The 19,698-nt window shown below is 51.8% G+C and overlaps 8 protein-coding genes across 8 annotated transcripts; 4 read left to right on the top strand and 4 right to left on the bottom strand.

The window, feature by feature from the left end:
- Positions 1 to 357: 357 nt before the first annotated feature.
- Positions 358 to 1,641, top strand: J4E83_005862 (uncharacterized protein; the record flags this gene model as incomplete). The annotated part of the gene is made up of 3 exons (XM_049332778.1): positions 358 to 456; positions 522 to 960; positions 1,013 to 1,641. 3 exons carry the CDS (start codon positions 358 to 360, stop codon positions 1,639 to 1,641), a joined length of 1,167 nt encoding a protein of 388 aa, XP_049188020.1.
- Positions 1,642 to 2,119: 478 nt separating this feature from the next.
- Positions 2,120 to 3,466, top strand: J4E83_005861 (uncharacterized protein; the record flags this gene model as incomplete). The annotated part of the gene is made up of 2 exons (XM_049332777.1): positions 2,120 to 2,380; positions 2,483 to 3,466. 2 exons carry the CDS (start codon positions 2,120 to 2,122, stop codon positions 3,464 to 3,466), a joined length of 1,245 nt encoding a protein of 414 aa, XP_049188019.1.
- A 2,066-nt stretch (positions 3,467 to 5,532) lies between these two features.
- J4E83_005860 (uncharacterized protein) lies at positions 5,533 to 7,361 on the bottom strand (the record flags this gene model as incomplete). Its single annotated transcript, XM_049332776.1, has 3 exons — positions 5,533 to 5,905; positions 5,957 to 7,163; positions 7,214 to 7,361. 3 exons carry the CDS (start codon positions 7,359 to 7,361, stop codon positions 5,533 to 5,535), a joined length of 1,728 nt encoding a protein of 575 aa, XP_049188018.1.
- A 2,780-nt stretch (positions 7,362 to 10,141) lies between these two features.
- Positions 10,142 to 10,832, bottom strand: J4E83_005859 (uncharacterized protein; the record flags this gene model as incomplete). The annotated part of the gene is made up of 3 exons (XM_049332775.1): positions 10,142 to 10,232; positions 10,284 to 10,615; positions 10,662 to 10,832. The coding sequence occupies 3 exons, from the start codon at positions 10,830 to 10,832 to the stop codon at positions 10,142 to 10,144; spliced, it is 594 nt and encodes a 197-aa protein (XP_049188017.1).
- A 1,303-nt stretch (positions 10,833 to 12,135) lies between these two features.
- Positions 12,136 to 13,949, top strand: J4E83_005858 (uncharacterized protein; the record flags this gene model as incomplete). The annotated part of the gene is made up of 3 exons (XM_049332774.1): positions 12,136 to 12,173; positions 12,242 to 13,631; positions 13,683 to 13,949. The coding sequence occupies 3 exons, from the start codon at positions 12,136 to 12,138 to the stop codon at positions 13,947 to 13,949; spliced, it is 1,695 nt and encodes a 564-aa protein (XP_049188016.1).
- A 51-nt stretch (positions 13,950 to 14,000) lies between these two features.
- J4E83_005857 (uncharacterized protein) lies at positions 14,001 to 15,377 on the bottom strand (the record flags this gene model as incomplete). The annotated part of the gene is made up of 1 exon (XM_049332773.1): positions 14,001 to 15,377. One exon carries the CDS (start codon positions 15,375 to 15,377, stop codon positions 14,001 to 14,003), a length of 1,377 nt encoding a protein of 458 aa, XP_049188015.1.
- Positions 15,378 to 17,448: 2,071 nt separating this feature from the next.
- Positions 17,449 to 18,001, top strand: J4E83_005856 (uncharacterized protein; the record flags this gene model as incomplete). Its single annotated transcript, XM_049332772.1, has 3 exons — positions 17,449 to 17,534; positions 17,600 to 17,741; positions 17,807 to 18,001. 3 exons carry the CDS (start codon positions 17,449 to 17,451, stop codon positions 17,999 to 18,001), a joined length of 423 nt encoding a protein of 140 aa, XP_049188014.1.
- A 150-nt stretch (positions 18,002 to 18,151) lies between these two features.
- On the bottom strand, positions 18,152 to 18,781 carry J4E83_005855 (uncharacterized protein; the record flags this gene model as incomplete). The annotated part of the gene is made up of 2 exons (XM_049332771.1): positions 18,152 to 18,504; positions 18,580 to 18,781. 2 exons carry the CDS (start codon positions 18,779 to 18,781, stop codon positions 18,152 to 18,154), a joined length of 555 nt encoding a protein of 184 aa, XP_049188013.1.
- Between the last annotated feature and the right edge of the window lie 917 nt (positions 18,782 to 19,698).

Genomic DNA, 19,698 nt, shown 5'->3' with positions numbered 1-19,698 from the left:
CGGCTCGCGAAACTCGTGGGAGCAATTAAGCGGATATCGTTGTTTTTCTTGGGGCCTGTCCATGTGGTCAGTCAAGCGGTCCAGGGTTACTATATGCCGACTGTGACCCAATGAGGTTCGATGGAAGCCGACAACCATGTGTATGCGGGGACTACCTGCAACCGAGAACAACAGATCGTCGTGCCCATGGAGGCCATCGAAGATCCGCTGATCATGGGATGGTAGACGAAGAGCATGTATATAACCAGCAAAGACGTACTTGATAATGCTATTCAGTAGGTCAGTCAATCGCTTCAGAGCCGATCTCTACCACTTGTTTTCTCTCCAAGACCTTTCGAGAGGACGAATTCATCGAACATGTTCTCCAAGATTGCATCTCTTCTCGCTCTCGTAGCCAGTGCCAACGCACATGGCTATCTCTCTTCCCCTATGAGCAGGACTGGTTTGAATGCTCAAGTAAGTAATGGCGTCCATTCGGAAACATCTGAGATACATCCCGAGCAGTGGCTAACGTCTTCTAGTCTGGCGCTGATACATGCCCGGAATGTACCATCCTCGAGCCTGTCACAGCATGGCCTGACCTTGACGCCGCAGCGGTGGGTCGCTCAGGTCCTTGCGGGTACAACGCCCGCGTGTCCGTCGATTACAACCAGCCCGGTCCTCGCTGGGGTTCGCAGCCTGTCATCACCTATAAATCTGGTGATGTCGTCGATGTACAATGGTGCCTCGATGCCAATGGTGACCACGGTGGCATGTTCAGCTACCGCATCTGCCAGAATCAGGCTCTCGTTGACAAACTTCTGACGCCTGGGTATCTTCCTACGGAGACCGAGAAGCAGGCTGCTGAAGACTGCTTCGAGGCTGGTGAGCTGAAGTGCACTGATGTCGCTGGACAGACGTGTGGCTACAACTCTGACTGCCAAGAGGGTCAGCCTTGCTGGAGGAATGACTGGTTCACATGTAAGTACATCTCAACATCTCGGGATAGTAACGCGGTACTGACACTAAGTAGGCGGTGGCTTCAATGATGGCTCAAAATGCAGGAGCGTCGACAACGCACCACTCAATTCGTGCTACACCAGCATCGCAGGCGGATACACAGTCAGCTCGAAGATCAAGATCCCAAACTACTCAAGCAACCACACGCTGCTGTCGTTCAAGTGGAATTCTTTCCAGACTCCGCAAGTGTACCTGACTTGCGCAGACATTAAGATCACTGGTAGTGGCTCGGGCGGCGCAACCCCACCAGCTTCGAGCAAGGCCCCCGCGTCTTCAACGAAGGCGACTTCAACCTCGACGGCGGCACCTACTGGATGCGCATCGCCTGTATCCACAGTAGCTGTGACGTTCAACTCGAAGACCACAACATCGTTCGGCCAGACTGTCAAGATCGTTGGTTCGATTGCCCAGCTCGGCAGCTGGAACGCAGCGTCTGCGCCTGCGCTATCTGCGAGCCAATACACCACCGCAAACCCGCTTTGGTCGACAAAGATCAACCTCCCCGCTGGTGTCAGTTTCGAATACAAGTTCATCAAGGTAGAAAGCAGTGGTACCGTGACATACGAGTCAGGTGCTAACCGCGTGTATACCGTGCCGAAGGGGTGCTCGAGCGCGGCCACTGTCGCTAGCACGTGGAAGTAGGGCCGCGGGTTTCGGAGAGAATGAATGTTGTACGCTTTTCTGGTCGTATTAGAACGGCATAGGATATGTTGACTGTTCAATGTAGCGATTAATGCCAAACACTTGCTGCAACGCGTCACGCCCGCCGACAGCGCTTGTGATGAATGAAGATGTAGAAGCCCAAGAACGCTTCAGGTTTCAATGGAGAAATTATAGGTCTCGGGCGCATAATGTTCTTCGTGAGGTGTGAGGATGGTAGGTGTTCGCAATGGCTGGCGACTGCCATTCCGTGACGGGACATCCTACCTAGGTAACGCGACAACACTAGACTGAAATCAGGCTAGCGCTTGTTGACACCAGCCATCGATACGAAACCGCTGCCTCCCCTACACTCAAACCCTCGCATTACCCTCAACCCTTACATTCTACGTATAGCTGCCTTTCAAATTGCGTACCTTGATATCGCAGACACACACCGCGCACATAATTGTCGATCTCAATGAAGACCGAATTTGACAAAATCGCGGAAGAGGCTGGGAATGCTGAGCTCGAGGCTTGGGCTGCTAAAGTAAAGGCCGCGAACGAAGAGATTGTCACTTTTGTAGGTCAGAAGCTGAGGGCCAATGTTCCGGGAGAATTCGTCCGATATCTTCAAGGTTCATACAATGTCAATCTTGTCATAAGATTCGGCGAAGAAGACGTCGTCATCATTCGTTTCCCGAAGCGAGGAATAACTGCTGCCAAGTTTCTCGAGGAAAAGGTCAGGAATGAAGTTCGGTTTCTAGAGTATCTGACCGAAAAGACTGCCATACCTGTCCCCAAGATACGTGACTGGGGAACGGCTAAGGAAAGTCCCTCTTAGCTTAGTCCATATATCATCATGGATTATATTGAGGGCACAGAGCTGTCAGAACTCTTGCAGCAGCTTCAAGACGATCACAAAGAAGCAGAAGTCGATCTTGTATATGAGCAGATAGCCGACTACATGCTCCAGATTTCGCGACTGCACTTTTCGGCAATTGGACCTATCAATAAGGATACATCGGGTGCATGGACGGTGACTGACCGTCCTCTCAGCACAAACATGAACAACCTAGCTTCTGTCGTTACAGACTATCCGGCAGATCAGTTTCCTGAAGCCGCGTTCACCAGCACCCAAGCCTTCCTTCATTACCGTGCAGACGAGAATTTGGTCCATCTCCAAGTCCAGCGGAACCTTGCACACAGTCCTCAGGATGCGGAAAAATGCTTCATCGCACGCCACAAGTTCAAACAGCTGATCGAGCGATTTTCCCCTCCATCGGAAGCTGACAACGGCCCTTTCATACCGTATTGCCATGACTTTCGTCCCAAGAACATGCTCGCTAGCTACGAGGGTGGATCGTTGAAGATCGTAGCGGTTCTGGATTTTGAATTCGTCAACACCATGCCCGCTCAATTCGCTTACGACCCACCATGGTGGCTCGCCATGGTCAGTCCTGGCCTTATGCTTGAGAATTTCACCATGGAGGACTTCGAAGAGTTATACGTACCACGCTTAGAACAATTCCTCCGAGCCATGGGGAAGGCTGAGGAGAAGAAAAATGCAAGTCATGGGAGAGAGGCATTCTCTCTGGCTAGTCGTATGCGAGACTCATGGCAGTCGAAGAGGTTTTGGTTCCACTATGGAATCAGGAAGGGCTGGAGTGTTGACGTGGTATATTGGAGCGCACTTCATGTACCTGGAGACGAGAAGCTTAAGGAGGACTTGGATCAGGAGATGAGCTCGATTGTTAAAAAGAAGATGGAGCAATTGGCGGCGTACGAAGCCGAGTGTGAGGCGCGCGGAATGCTGTCAAGCAATTGAGCCACAACAACAGCCCGTCGGCTGTGTTTCTCTTACAGAAAGGTTCATGAGCATTGTCAGTCTCCTCCATCCGTATCTCTGAGATGCGACCTTGCACTGCATCACAAACGTAAATACTACGAAGCATTCATCTTCGTATCGAGAAATGCGACGAGAGCGATAAGAAGCGCTCCTGTTTAGGTTAGCTGTCTTGTACATGAGCGATGCTTACGATGACTTGAACGCACCTGCTGTTACCACATAGCTTCCGATAGTGAAACCAGTCTGCACGCTGGCTTGAACATCTGCCTTGAAATGCACAGCGGCCACAATGGACCAGACGATCGAGATTATCAAACTCAGTGCGGTCGGGAAGATGATGATTACACTGGTGGCATGCGGATCCCAGTCTCGCACAATGTTGAGTGCCCGCGCTTGTGTGCCAGAGGCGAGTAAGTTGGCATGATGCCCACGGGCTGTCAAAATTTCCTCCTTTAAGAGTCTTTCTCCAATCGCCGTTCCGGTCAGGCCAGATGCATCTTTGAAATAGTGAATCTGGCGACTGTATGATCCATGTCGACCTAGGTCCAATGGAAGTCCGATGCGATTGCCCACCGTGAGGCCCAGTAGAAGCTACTTGTTGACACCAAAATTAGCGAAGGGGTAGCAAATTGAGACGTTCGAAGCTGCATACCTCTACTACCTCAATCTTTTGACTTGATCTTGCGCCCAGTAATTCAAAAAGGCCAAGATTCATCCGGGCTAAGTTGTAGAAAGCACGCAGATGTTCTAGAAGCGCCTTGTCTTCTACGTTCGCAGTGACTTTAAAGCAGGGAACTGTGAGACATTGGCCATTGTCTATGAACATGAACACTTCCGCATCATAACCTGGTTGAGTGCTCCACGCCGCAGTGTAGTCCTCAATGAATTCAGTTCCGTCTTTTGCGCACAGAAAGTACATGACCCAAAAGAACCTCCAGGAGGGGTTCCTTTGACGGTAAATTATTTCTAAGAAGGATTTCTGGATTCTATTAGCTTTTACTCAGATCCAAGTAATGACGCTTCATTCACAAACCAGATAGATCTCGCGTATGATGAGGGAGCTGAGGAAGTCTCCTTTACCGAGTCCGCATTTCGCTAAAAGTCGCGATGATAGTCTGATCGGTATCCAAACCCAAATGAACCAACTCGTCATCATCATCAATCCCATCCCGATCTGGAGCAGGACTCGGAGGTAGAACATGAAGCGCCATCTTTTCTGGGGGAATATATTCGCAATGCCTATGCCCTTACCATCATTATGATGAGCAATCAGGGCTTTAGAAACGAACGCCATCGCATCAGGCTAACTTAGGTCAATTGTGACAGAAACGTGTGCGGGAGAGCAGAAGGGAAATACCGCCTTTATAGGAGCTTACATGCAGGTGAGCTGCAGCATGATGCAGCGATGAACATCGCAATGAAATCTTCAGCTGGAGCCACGCATGATGCTCAACTGGCTAATATATGGCGAAGTGCGCCTGACAAGGCTCGGGTGCCATTGAGATGTAACGCTCCCTGAGCTTGGGTGCGCTTCTCCCAGTCACAGCCCCTGCCAGAACGCCATAGCCTTGTGCCGCGGGGAAGTCGTATAGTAAAACACTGCAAACCACTCACCCGCGCTGATCCTTGACCGAGATACTGGGGTCGCAGCCATGATCCCGCTTACCTAGCCAGCCATAGTAGGGCATTCACAAGGCTAGTCTGGAAGCAACACAGAACAGCCAATCGTTGTGACTTTGTTGAAAACAGTAGTAATGGCGGCTCAATCTGCCTATATACAGAAGAAGCAGTGCTATGTTAATCAGTCAGCAGTGACATCGCAAGTGCCTACAATAGAAGCGCCATTTATCGTGATTGATTCAGCCTTCTGTACAGAGTAGTATGCGACCTGTCTTCAGGGCCGTCATTGAATTCCACAAATGCCCAGCGAAACGCTCCCGAACGCCTCGCCATGCCGATATCCCAATAGAAAGACGACTCAGAACTGAGCTGAAAATCGTTGCGCGGGTCGATATTTTTGTGTAACCGATTTGCATATGTCAGACTCACAGTCGTCTCCCCCTGTTGTCTTCACTAGGACTGACAGTCCCACTTCCATTCATCGACCCATAGCCATTCGCTCCTTGGCTTCCACTAGCATCTGGCATAAGCGACTCTCTTGCTTCCTCAGCCTCCTCTTCGATGTTCTCCCTTTGGATTCTATGGCTCTTTCTCCATACAAAGGCCACAAGGGCTAGACCGACGAGCAATGCCAAGCTAAGCAAGATGACGTTGATAGGAACAGGGTCGTTCTTGAAGGTCTTGTGTGTAGCGGCGTCGAGAGCAGATTGCGAGAAGTTGAGAACACCAGCGAGGCAGATGATGAGGCCGTAGACTTTTCCAAAGGTGGCGAAACCGAAGACTTTGGCAGAGTAGTCGCTGGTAGCAGTGTTAGCAAGGAGCTTGAGAGCGGAGGATTAGACAACTTACGAAACTGCAGTGTAGTACAAGGGTCGGTAAAGCACGAAGAGGACAATGTTTGCGTATGCGGCCCATGTCTCCGGAATCACGCCTAGCACACCAATTGTGGTAGCAACAGTGACGAGTAGCGCCATCGTAAAAGTAGTGCTTGTGTTGTCCAGAAGCAGACCGATGAACGGTACAGACAAAACACCACCAACTGGAAGCGCAACATCGAAGAAGTTGTTGATCTCGACCGCCTTCTCATAGTCATGGAAAAGATATGTGTACTGCGTCCGAATTGTAGCAACAAAGTAGTTGATACGCGTCATCTGCAGCACAGTGAACAACGTGATGAGAATGAACCAGGGTGTGCGGATCTGCTGGCTGGCGGTGCGACCGTGTAGCGCACCCCATACACCTGAAATGTTCTTCTTCTTGTCTTCCTCTTGTGCCTGCTTCTGACCATCTTTCGTGCCAAGCAAAGACGTAATTTCGCTGACAATACTGTCGCGGTGTGCTCGTCGCGCATCTTGCAGGCTTCGCACAGTCGCTGCATCTTCGATTTCGTCGTCCGAGTCGTGGATGACTTGCTCCTCCTCCGCGCTAGTAACGAGTTCACCAACTGTCTTGTACGATACTGATGGCATGAACAGAATCTGGACTGCGAGGATAAATGCCGGGACGATAAGGTAGATAAGGAAGAACTTCTTGATCGAAAAATTGCCATCGGTGCCTTGGTAGATGAGTCGGTACATCAAGAAGATCGCGCTCGAGGTATCGAAAGCTCCAGTCAAAAGTGCCAGGATGAGTCCAGAGTATTGCGGAAACGTGTTGCTGAGCTGGAACGACGAGATGAAGATAAATGGTCCACCCAGCGCCATGAATAAGTATCCAGGGATAAACGCGTCGAAAGCCAATTCCTTCGCGAATGCGAAAAGCAATGCGCCAATCGTTATGGATATCGCACCAGTTATTCCGCACACGCGTGGTCCGAAGCGATCGAGGATTGTACCGACGGGAAGCGCGACGACATTCGTAGACACGGCAGCGATCGTAAACATGAGGTTGAGCCGGAGCTCCTGTTCGTAGCAGACGTGAACATCTTGATCCAGCTCTTCTTTTGTGCAGTAGTCTCTGTAGACACCTTCCTCGAGGAGTACGGGTTTTATCGCGGCGTAACCGAAGACGACACCGGCGGCGAAGAGGCAGTAGATAACGGCGAAGAAGACCTGGACTACGCGATGTTAGCTTGTATACACCCATGCTGTGTTCCGGGATACATACGCAGCCTTTTCCACCTAGGTACTTCAAATGCGCCTATGGTTGGCTCTTCGCCTGTTTGTTCGGTCCAGGTGCCGACTGGGTTGAAGCTCATCTTCCGGTGCCTGGAGTCCGGACTCGCCTCTCTACTCCACGGCTCATGCTCCTCCATCGATGTCACTCGTTGAGTGAGCGACATGCTGGGCTAATATCTCCCCCCTTTCCAGAAAAATAAAATATGAATAAGTCGTGTCAAGAATATCGCAAAAGTCGCGGTCTTGAAGATCTCCGGCTCGCGTTCAAAGATTATCCGAGGATGACGTCGTACCGACAAAGCTCAGGTCCCTCAGAGAAGCAATTGGCCAACCAAACTACCTCAACAAGAACCGCGATCTCAAAGTCCGCGGTTGGATATTCCCGTGGCACTGGAAAAGATGGGAATCAGGGTTCTATATACACAAGCACGGCGTCGAATGGCGTAAAGCGGGGACTAACTGGCCTGCAGCCGGGTGCATGAAGGCGCTGACAATCCGACGCGCTGGTTCGCGCGTGATCACCAAATGCTCGGCTTTTAGGATTTCCATTACGAAGTTCACCACGTGCGAGCCATTTACATCGAGGCTATGCGCTCAACTAGACGATCTGCATTGGATCTTACGGTCATCCTTCACGTTCGCGCACGTCGTGAAGTCGCGACCTCGGGATGCTCTGAAGCTCGTTGGTGAGGCTTGCTGCTTGCGACAGCCAATGAACGCGCGAGTCAGCCGCGGACAGGGAGCTTTGGTAACCGTGCAGATGGGATGGCATCAAATTTTCCTTTTTACCACCTCCGCCTGTTCGCTGAACGCCGATACACGATGGACGCCTCCTGCGGGCGTTTCCCGATGCAGTAATTTCGAAACTTGCGAGAACGAATGCGATTGCAGAGATTTCTATCGGTTTGCAAGGGGTGGAAGTATGCATCTCCGTCGGACAAGTCTAGATGCCCATGGTATATACTTGGCTGTCGTTCCTATGTTCCTTGGGGCTACTGGGATTATGCTTTCAAGATGCACTGGGTTTGGTCTGACATGAAGACCTGTCAGACTGGCATGTCCAGGATCACCTGGGTACAACTCTCGGACCCACCGGATATTTTGAATGACCTTCAATCACCGCAATACCGCTGTCGAAGACCCGCTGCCCATTCAAATGGTGGGTAGGAAAGACATACACTGTATGCTATGACATCAGTGAAGTTGTTGGCTCATTTGACCTTACCTAGGTATGTCATAAATTAACATAATAAGCTCCCTTCTCGTTCTCTAGCGTACGTTGCGTTCCAAGTTACGTCCCACATTCATCGATTTCGTCTTTTGACACTGTTGGCCCTCGCAAACATCAGTACAACAAGACGACTTTCTAGGTGGCTAGAATATGGCTCAGCAGACAGGGAAAGTAGAACATGTTCGAGAGAAACCTTAGATTGTATAAATGAGCATGATCATCTAAGCCGACCATGCGACCAATACCTTGTAATGAGTGTAATACCGCTGTAGCTCTCCCGTAGGCTTCCAATTCGACATCCATATCATTATCACTTGAGTGCGATACCACTCGGTGCAGCCGCAGAATCACCCCAACCACCTTTCTGATCGCCATCCTCATCTTCTTCCTTCTTCACTCCTCCATTCTTCTTGGACGCCGCTGCGTCGGCTTCCGCTTGACAGTCAGGGCAAAGTCGCCCTGTAGGTCGAGGTGTGCCATAGAATTTAAAGAATTCCGGCTCCGGCTCACCGAACTCCCTCTGTTTATCATCGCAAAGACCATAATTATCATACTGCCAACCATCTGGAACGTAATTGCGACTGTGATTATTGAATCTGTTTTTCGAAGACCAACATGGCTCCGTCGGGTGGAACGAACGGGGTTCGGTTGGATTGAAGCAAAGCTTTCGGGAGCTTCCAGACACTGGCTGAAAGTTGTTGCAGACGTGGTAATTGCCGATACACATTGTGGGATATGTTTCAGATCGTGGATCTTGGTCTTGACGAGAAATTCGGGCTTTTCGCTCGTTTGTTCGGGCAGCAGTTTGTTCTTATCTTTGAAGGCGTAGGTGAGAACAAGATGTACTGATACAACTTCAAGGGTTTGACAGCTTATTGGTAGGGGAAGAAGAAAAGAGCGCTCATCCTCTAGCTTTTATACTTTCGAAAGCGATGATGTATACGAATGACTCCATAGAGCATTGCGTGTCATATCTGAGTCCATCATAACAGCTGGAGATATCGATGAGTCGAGTGTTACATCGAAGCACTGGCCTGGAGTTCGAGCTGGCTTTCTCTTGCTTGAGCTTTCCATGGACCTCGCATCGCTAGGTTAGTTGAGTACAAGCTTGTGGGCATCGAGCGGGGATGCTTTTCGCCGCAGGGTGGCGTCTACTCAGGATATCTTACTGAGAAGCGCTACCAAACCCACAGAGTAGTCCTTGCGTCTTGGAACCACATGATCAAGCACTGCCAAAAGGTGGAGCGTGCGGACGGCAGTGATGTAGGACGTTGGCAACAGTGCGTAAATCGAACAAAGAAATGCGTGTTACATGACGACAGCGGTGAGTAACCGAGCAGGCAGCTGGTGATCGAAGTCACAGCTCGAGGAATGACTGGAAAGGATAGCATTTGATACATAAAGTCCATGTAATTGATTCTGGTATAGGCGACTAGGCCCAAAACTATCCATTAGGATTAGAGACATTCAATGTCTGAAGAAGAAGACAGAAACAACATAAGACAACTCCAAACTCCCTCGCAATGCAGACTATTTTTATAGTTTTGACAGAAAAGATAAGGAAAGACATGAGTATAGGTGGATAGAGGGGGTGGAAGACTGGCAGAGAGCGCTCTTGACAGGACATTCCTTTTTTGCTGAGTCGTCGCGTTGGCTCGACATATTCGACGGTGAGGGTCCTCGCGTTTAGGCGTCCTCGACGGTCTTGGCGGGCTTCTTCATGTTGTTCTTGTACCAGAGAGTAGGCAGGAGAGCGCATGAGACGGTGAAGAGTACACTGAGTCGTGTTAGTAATTTATCAGGCATGATGCGTGGCGTAAAAACTTACCAGAGAGCAATGGCCATACCCCAGACAGTCTTGGCCTGGAAGCAGTTGCTGCGTGTGACACCAGCCCAGTGGCCCAAGCTGGAAGTGGACTTGTTGAGGTTCTCAACCGTCGCAGTGACGAAGGCGTTGGCGTACTGGGCATCGATCTCGGCGGATGATTTGCCAATGACGTAGCAGTTAAGGAATGACATGGGCTTTCCGAGAGTGACTGCGCAGACGATGAAGGCGATGAGAAGGAGAGAGTCGACACCGGTCATAACGAGGAGGCCGAGGTTGGCTTGCGACCAGTAGTAGCCTACGCTGACCATAATGTAGAGAGCAGCGATGCATGTCTAGTGATGTTAGGAGTGTTCAGTGGTGGTTGAGGAAAGTACATACCACGCTCAGTGTGCCGACAAACTCTTTGGGTGGCTCAACACCGGTTGTGACAATCATCTGGATGAAGTTGGAGCAGATGCCAATGACCAAGATCATGCAGATAGCCTGGAGAACACGGGCGCCAAGGAACATCTTGCTCAAAGGCATGGCGTTGTAGCTGGGGACAGGCATATTGGCGGATTGAGGTTGGTTGCTGTAAAGTGGATGTGGCTGAGGATGCGATGTCGAAGTAGACAGACGAGGCGATTAAAGCAGCAAGGAATGGATAGCGGTCTGCACAGCAGAAGAGAGAGTGATTTCGTAGAAAGTGAAGAATGAATGAGACCCAGAGAGGAAACAAGGAAATAAGGAAACAGAGAAAAAAAGACGAAAAGGAAGTGAGTTGTGATGAGCTGGTTGATGATGTGTGTGATGAGTTACTACGACGTTGCGTCCAGCACATCTTATACAACGAAGAGTTGGTTGCGATCTCAACAACAGATCGCAAAGGGCATAGTCAAGATTGCTGCTATTCTTGCTCATGGTGTGTCTGGACCACAGTCGTTTCATGGCATCTCGAGTAGTCGCTGGAGGAGCCAATGAGAGCGCGAAGCGGCGGTATCTCATAAAATGGCCCGAGCTGCCGCACTGATGCACGTAGGCGCTTACAGCATGACGAGCCTAAACGTCAAGTCTGGGGAAGCCATTCAGGTGTGTAGAATCTGCGCGGTACCTGAAGCATGTGGAGCCACAGTTTGACGTCTAGATCGACTGGGTGGGAGGTGTTGTTGCGGGTGTTGTTCAAGCTTCCGCGGTCCCACATCGACCTCCCGCCCTACCTCGCGCGCGGGAGCTAAGCTGGGAAAGTGTTGAGGCTCAATCAGATGCGAGGAAGGTGGAAACATTGTTTGAAGGAATGGTTCTGTGCTTTGGTGATGGCGTTGCGGAAGAAACGCGTGTGCTGATGAGAGGACAACGCGACGATATGCGTCAATGCTCTGCTGGCGGATTGGTGGTATCTCGTAAGCATTGGTTAGCTGATCTTTACGCGCGATTCAGATGGGTGCCCGCGTCAAGAGCGTTAAGAAATGGAGACTTTGGAAGTGAGGCGTCCAGGCTGAAGAGTTGTGCCGGGCGGCTGTGGGACGGTTTAGTACAGCGCTCGCCGTGCCTATGGTCGAATTACGCGATGCTGCATATGTGCAAGTCGATCAAGACCATCTCGTAGTCAGGATTTCGCGAGAAGTCGCGTACGAGCACGGAAAATGGGGTTTGTTTCTCTGATGTTGGAAAGGGAGGATGATAGGAGCTCCCCGCATCCAGCCCGGGTCAGCTCGAATGCGGCAGGTCCAGGCGACACAGCTCCCAGATAGCCAGACGCATACTCGCGGCTCTCACGCGACATGTGACTGATAACCGTTCCCGAGGGTCTTAGAGCTTCTTCTGAAGCTCGACTTCATGGACACCTCGTCCTTCTCCTAATTGCAACCTCAAGATGGGTCTCTCGGAGTACAGACAGCACAAGGCCGACTGGTGAGCTGCCCCAAGCTTCCAACACCCCACACCTCGGCCAATGCCACCAGCTGACTCTCCACCACCAGCAAGCGCAAGCAGTCGGAACGCGCCTCCAAGATCGCGACACTCCCCACGCCGTACCTGTCCGCTCTATCCTCGCAAGACCGCTCCATCCTCGGCAAGCCCATCCAGGAGCTCGTCCAAGATGTCCACAAGCAAATCACCAGCCCCGTCGATATCCTGCGCACGTACGGCAAAGTCGCGATAAAGGCGCAGGAGAAGACGAATTGCGTCACGGAGATACTGTTCCCGGAAGCCGAAGAATGGGCGGAGAAGGAGGTGAATCTGAAGGGACCGCTTGCCGGTATTCCCGTGTCATTGAAGGACTCTATACAAGTCAAGGGCTTTGACATCTCGGTCGGATATTCGAGGAATGTCGGGAAGCCTGCGACAGAAGATGGAGTCATGGTCAAGATATTGAAGGACGCGGGCGCCGTGCCTTTCGTCAAGACCAACCTCCCTACCACGCTTCTATCCTTCGAATCCACCAACGACGTCTGGGGCCAATGCAAGAACCCTCACAACGACAAATACTCGCCAGGCGGCTCAACAGGTGGAGAGTCGGCGTTGCTGGCCTTCGGTGGTAGTCGCATTGGCATCGGATCGGACGTAGCTGGCTCGGTCCGCGCTCCCGCACACTTCTCCGGCTGCTACTCGATACGATGCTCGACGGGACGATGGCCCAAAGTCGGCATGAACACAAGCATGTCGGGTCAGGAAGCTATACCTTCCGTCTTCAGTCCCATGGCGCGCACATTGAACGACTTGACCTACTTTACGCGAAGCTTCATCCAGATGAAGCCCTGGAAATACGACTACACTGTCCATCCGCTAGAATGGAGAGAAGATATCGAGACCGAGTTCCGGGAGAAGCCAATGCTCCGCATAGGTGTCATGCGAACCGATCACGTCGCAGACCCTTCACCAGCATGTGCGCGCGCGCTGGACCAAACAGTCGAAGCACTCAAGGCCGAAGGCCACGAAGTCTTCGATGTCGAGCCCCCTTCGCCGTACGAAGCTCTAAAGCTCGCATCGCAGCTTCTTCTCAGCGACGGCGGCAACACGTTCATGGGCCATTTCCGCACGGGAGAGTGGAATGATCTTGGTGCAGCGCAACTGGTCTACTACATGCGCCTGCCTAAGTTCATCAAGTACGCGCACTACCTGTACGTCAAGTACGTCAAAGGCGACGACATCTGGGCTGGCTTGCTACGCGACTGGCACCCAAAGTCGGCACATGAGTACTGGCAGCTCGCTGGCAAGCGCGAGGCGTACAAGCAGAATTTCTACCAATGGTGGTCTGAGGAGGCCAACATGGATGTCATGCTCACTCCACCCAACGCGACCCCTGCGGTACCTCATGGCGGCATGCATGATGCAGTCAGCAGCTGCGGTTACACTTTCATGTTCAATCTGGTAAGTCTTCTTCTTTCCCAATACTACTGTGCCCTCGCTAATTATATGAAGCTCGATTACTCTTCTGGAATCATCCCCGTAACGCACGTCGATCCCGCCAAAGACGCTCTGCCATCCGACTTCAACATCAAGACATTGAACGGGGTCGCACAAGGCGCGTACAAGCTATACGATGCGGAGAAGATGGCCGGTCTGCCCGTGGCTGTACAAGTTGTCGGAAGGAGACTGGAAGAGGAGAAGGTCCTCGCCATCATGGAGAGGGTGGAGGATGCGTTAGACAAGCATGGTGGACGATACCAGTTGCTGGAAGTGGATTGAAGATGACATCTGAATAAATTCAATCATCACCCAGCCCTGCCAAGCTCAATCTTATATGCCAACCCGTATGTTGTATACTCCTCCTTCAAAATCGAACACCACACGTCCATCTTCTTCCCGATACTGCTCCTTGTCAAGCACTTCCCCATCAACTACAACCGTCGCATTCCCAACCAACCCATCTACCGGAAGCCTCACTACACCCTTTGTCCCCACCGGCGTCTCAACCACCACTCCGTACCCAACTCCACTCTTATCCTTCTCCCAGCCCACCCTAAACTTCCCCAGTCCCGTAACAAAGCCCGCCTGCGCCCTCATCAGATCCCCAAACCTAGGCTCGATAACCCACTTCCTCCCCGCCGGTTCAACAACCCTCAACCCAACCACAAACTCCGTCAACGCAGACGTAGGCCCCGAACTCCATCCATGAGCATGACTCACATAACTCGGATCAAACCCATACCCCCTCTCCTGTCTATACCCAAACGTTCCATTCGTTCTATACCCCTCTATAACCGTCGAACCAGTACCGTTGCGGTGATTTGCATACCAGCCCCAGCTTCGGCGTATGAGTTCGAGGGCACGGGTTGTACCTGTTGGGTTGGTGACGGTGAAGTGGGCTTGGATTTCGAAGCTGGAAATGAAGGGGGATATGTTGCTGGGGAGTTCGGGGGCTTCGGCGCCGATGGGCGTCCAGTTCTTTGTGAGCGCTGTGGAGATGTCTTGGGCGGTTTGGGAGGAGGGCGAGATAAGGTCGAAGAGGATGGCCATACTGTTTGCGTCTTGGGGGTGGAGGGTCGTGAGGGTGGCGTTATCGCGGAAGGCGCCGTAGGTGGAGTCGAAACAGTGGGTGAGAATGGCTGTTTGAAGGGCGGTGGCGCGCGACGTCCAAGCTGCTGCTAAATTGTTGGAACTGCTTTCGTTGAGCCATGTAGTGAGTTTAGCACCGGTTTGCAGAGTGTGGTATAGAATGACATTTGCTTCCGTGTTGTTGAAACCAGTTTGCCAGCGAGCCCAGTCCCTGGTCCCAGTCTGGTTAAGGAGACCAGATGTCTCGACTTGGACTTTGGCGTATATGTACTCCATAGCTTTCTGGTACTTGGCCCAGTTTCTCTGCACAAAGGCTGCGTCGTCCGTGTATAGCATGTAGTTGTAGGTACCGATCATTGTCCACATATGATACGTATCGCTGTTTTGCTGTAAAAGCGGCGGGCCAGCTTCAGGGAATGAACCATCCGGATTCTGGTAGTCGAACATGACTTGCAGTGCGTTCTTAACGCTGTCGAGATCTCCGGTGCTGACAAAGGTAGAAGGAACAGCAATGCCCATATCGCCTGGCCATACGGCACGATCTCGTTTCGCTCCATCAACGATGATGGTATCACCTGGACCCAGAGTGCCATTGTTGGCCCACCCATCGGCAAGCATGGGGACCCAACGTCCCGTGTTGGTGGGTACGGCGTTAGTTTGGAGCGTATATGCGCCTGCATACCATATCCTATTCAGCAGTTCATCGTTGGAATCGAAAAACCCTTGATAAGCTTCTAGGTTCGACCACGTAGGCTGGAAGCTTATCTCAAGCTGCACATCCGTGACATTGACGTAAGTACCGCTGTCCGTGACAAGGAAAGCCGTCATATACCGAAAACCTCCTCGCATCACCTCATCTGGCATCGTGTACGTGCCTGGGCCGGTAGTGCTGATGTTGACATACAATGCTCCATCGCGACCAGCAAACTTCCCGTTCGATGCATCAGACCATTCACCTACCCATGTCGAGGCTTCGGAAAACGCGAGGCCGATAGCACCGGTCCCGTTACTGGTGTATGAGATAGAAGCGATGCCACCGACTTCGATACCGAAATCGAAAATAACATTCGTCCCGTTGCCACGGAGGACGACGAGACGCGGATAGCTTGCTGGATGACGGTCGCGGATGGTAAATACTGATCTAGGACGGACAGTTCGCGATGACGGGGCGTAGATATTGGAGTTCCAGGGCCCTGGTTGATCAGTAGTGCAAGAGTGAGTGCGAATTTCATGGAATAGGTACCTGCAAATGCGGCTTCACTAGGTCCGCTGCATTCCGTGTCCCGCCAACAGGTTGCAGCAAGAGCATACAAAGGTAGTGTCGCCAACGTAACAATGGTCCCTAAAGGTGTAAGCCAACGCATAGTTGTACCGACTCAAGTCTTCCTCAAGATGCAGCAGGTTGTGCCTTCCTATTACATGTTCTTGGAAGATTTTCGACACCATTCCGTGTACTATAGAGCGCTCGGCATGCGTTACGCCGAGCCGCCCATATGGTTTTCCGGTCCGGGAATAGATGAGGTATACGATCTCCTGGATCTTCGCTGAGATGCGGGGAAATAAGCTACGAGCTAGACGCAGTAAGCTTCGCACACCTGGGCGCAGTCCGTTGGTCAAAAACCTGAGACGGAAAAGTCGCATCAGAAGGTATGGTTAAGCAATCACGATTTTGCGATAGTATCGTGCGTTGAAGTGATGGCAGCTGGAGTCAGCATGTTATTCCGAGACGACTTCAACTGATTCTGGGTGTAGTGAAAGTCTTTCAGGCGTACACGCTGGCGCATACAAATGCCATCCGCCCTTGGTCGTAATTCAATATCGTCGTTGCTGCCGTTGCCAGAGCACAGCTAAGATAAAAGAAAAGCTAGGGCATCGTATCGCAGAAGAACAGCTTGATTGCGATGCAGAATCTGAATGGGTGTCATGCGTAAAATGACGAGACAGCGCGTTGGTCGCTAAAGCACGAGATTTACGCGCCTGATCGCGCCAGCCTGCCCAGGTGGGAACTGTCAAGGGAGGCTCTTTCCTTCCACCCACAGCCCGCGAAACCCTTCGCTATCACCATCAGAACTCGAATTCCGACCAAATCTCACTACGTCACTTTCTACATCATTTCATCGGATGCAGTCTCCAGCCAGTGCCAGAGGAGGTAGCTGCCCCGCTTACGTCATTGCGGCTCTCGTTGTTGATCTCGACGCGACTCTGGTGCTACCCCTCATGCAGACCCTAGCGACCACTACATCCGAATCATTACTCTTCCTATCTTGGGAAGACAATCCTGAGCCGCCTAGTATGGCGCAAGGCCTTAGTTGCCGGACTTGCATAGACCCAGAAGCAAAGAGCCGGACACGTCGACGCGTCAAGTCCCGACTGATGAACCGTGGGCGCATAGAACGTCATCCCTGATATCATGTACCATGGAGCCGCTAATGCAACAACTCTTTGACAAATACCCGCATTGGGATGCAGAACACAGCTGCCGATACGCTGGCATTTCCAGACCGCATGAGGGAGGGACCACGCTAAATGGGTGGAGGGGCGGGGAATCCAGCTAAGCAACGAGCGCTGGGTCCAAGGTAGGCTTTATATAAATGTCTACCGCTTCTCGAATACCTTGTTGTCCATTCTCCCTTACATACTTTGACATCTAAACTCGATACGGATATTCAAAGAGACCAATCAGATCATCATGACGGACTTCAAGGGACATTGCCATTGCAAGCAGACAGAGTGGACTGCCACCCTGCAGCAGGATCAGCAGGCACACATCCTATGGTGAGCAATGCCATTCCGTTCCTCCAGCAACGATTCATTACAGGTTCGAGCTAACAGCTGATTAGCCACTGCAACACCTGTAAAGAACTCTCCGGTTCCACCTACACGCTCAATCAGATCATCCCCAAGAAAGCACTCAAGATCACCAAGGGCGACGATCTAGGCAAATACACATACAAGGGTGACTCTGGAAAGAGCGTTCATTGCGTATGTCACCCCCTGGACTTCCCATGGAAGTGGAGAAGAGGGCATTTACTAACGAGTCTTGATAGTTCTACTGCAAGAACTGCACGTCACACGTGTACCACGAGCAAGAGGCCCTCGGCCCCGACAGCATTGTCTTGAGGACGGGATTGTTGGACGAAGGTGTCAAGAACTTCAAGCCTGGTGCGGAGATCTTTGGCAAGGACCGCTTGTCATGGGAGAAGGAGGTTGCGCAGACATTTGAGGTCATGCCACCTTCATAGACAGACATATCCGATAGCATAAATATACGAATATCTCATCATAATCATCAAGGCTTTCAGACGCATCACCACGAATGGAACAAGGTGTTTTCGCCGTGAGACATGTCATTCTAGATTGGAGGCATATATAGCATTATATCTTATCCCAACTTAGTCAGAAAGCGGCGGGAAACTCCTCAAGAAGTGGCTCGGGCACTCGTAGCCGCCCGGGTTGTGGTCCAAGTACAATTGGTGGTACTGTTCCGCATCCCACCATTTCCCTGCAGGTAGGATCTCTGTTGCGACGCTTCCCTTCCACCACTGCTTGTTCACTTTGTCGGTAACGTCTCGCGCAATCTTCTCCTGCTCGGCATCGTGGTAAAAGATGGCGGATCGGTATTGGCTGCCAACGTCTGGACCTTGGCGGTTGGAGGTGGTGGGATCGTGCATCTTGTAGAAGAATTCGAGGAGGGAACGGTAGGTTACTTTTTCGGGATCGTAGACGACTTGGAGGGCTTCGGCATCTGGTTTACTAGTCAGCTAATGGCCAGAGATCACGTCACGCCTCGTGGCGCGAAAAAGAAGCGAGGAATACGTACGACCAGTGCGCCCGCTGCATACCGCCCTGTACCCCGGGTTGTCTGTGTCACCACCGATGTATCCAACCCTCGCATCGTACAAGCCCTTTCCCTTGTACTCTCTCCGGTACATGTGCTCGACACCCCAGAAACATCCGGCAGCGACAGTGGCGGTTTGCGCGCCCGAAGGCACGTTCATGGGTTGCGCGGGCGCATTCGACATACTGCTGAAGGGGCGAAAGAATTTAGTCAGAAAGGACATGGACAGGTAAGACGTGATGACCAAAATGAAGAGCGTGAGGAGCTTCAGTTTGGTGGTAGTAAAGTGTATGATAAGAGGGAGAGGTTTACTTTGCTGGTGAGTTATTATGTATCGCAAGTTTGCCGCTTCGATTGGGAAAAGGGCAACGGACCGCGGCGATGATGCCATCATTTGGCGTGACAAATCGAAGGGTCCACGGCCACGCTTCAGCCACATGGGTGGCGGCGGGGTCGCTGCTTCGCGAAGGTGGGAACGCCCAACTCCTACCTCTTGTTGACCACACGCTTCCCTACGCTGCGAACTCTTTAACCAGCAGCGCGCGCCTTCTTTAACGCGTTGATGCTCTGGGCTATCCGTTGAGCATTGCGTCCCGCCTGTTCTGCCCGCCCCGCTACTTGTCTTTACCCGGACAAGTCGCGGCCGATGTCTCTGCAGCCTTTCGGCATCAACACAGGCTCGAATCCTCCAGCACTGCTCTTTGCATGATAACCTGCGTCTTCGCTACTTGATTCATGAATGTAGCGTTGCCTATCCGAACGATGCGCTCTTGGAAGTTTTGGCTATGTCTCAACGGACCCATCCTGCGCTCTCGGGAAAACACTGCGCAGTAGGCTGTAGTGAAACGGGACGTATAAGCGGCGGGACCGGAACGTGGATTCTATTACACTCGCGTTAGTGTCATGAAGAGGCCTCTTCGTTCCCCCTCTTGTAGTACCGGACGCCCTCTCAGCTCAGAGTTGCACCTACAGCTTTACGAATGTCGTGTATCGAGCATACACAGTCAGCTTGCTGTTTTCGCGCTCAACTGACAGTCCCATAGTTCTACCCTCCAGGTCAGGTCCGGCTGACAACTTTGGTCGAATCACCCTGACACGATG

Source organism: Alternaria metachromatica (genome assembly GCF_023757995.1).
Source record: "Alternaria metachromatica strain BMP 0045 chromosome Unknown scaffold_12, whole genome shotgun sequence".
Classification (NCBI taxonomy): Eukaryota; Fungi; Ascomycota; class Dothideomycetes; order Pleosporales; family Pleosporaceae; genus Alternaria; species Alternaria metachromatica.
Note: the sequence above shows the minus strand (reverse complement) of the source record. Positions and strands in the feature narration are given on the sequence as shown.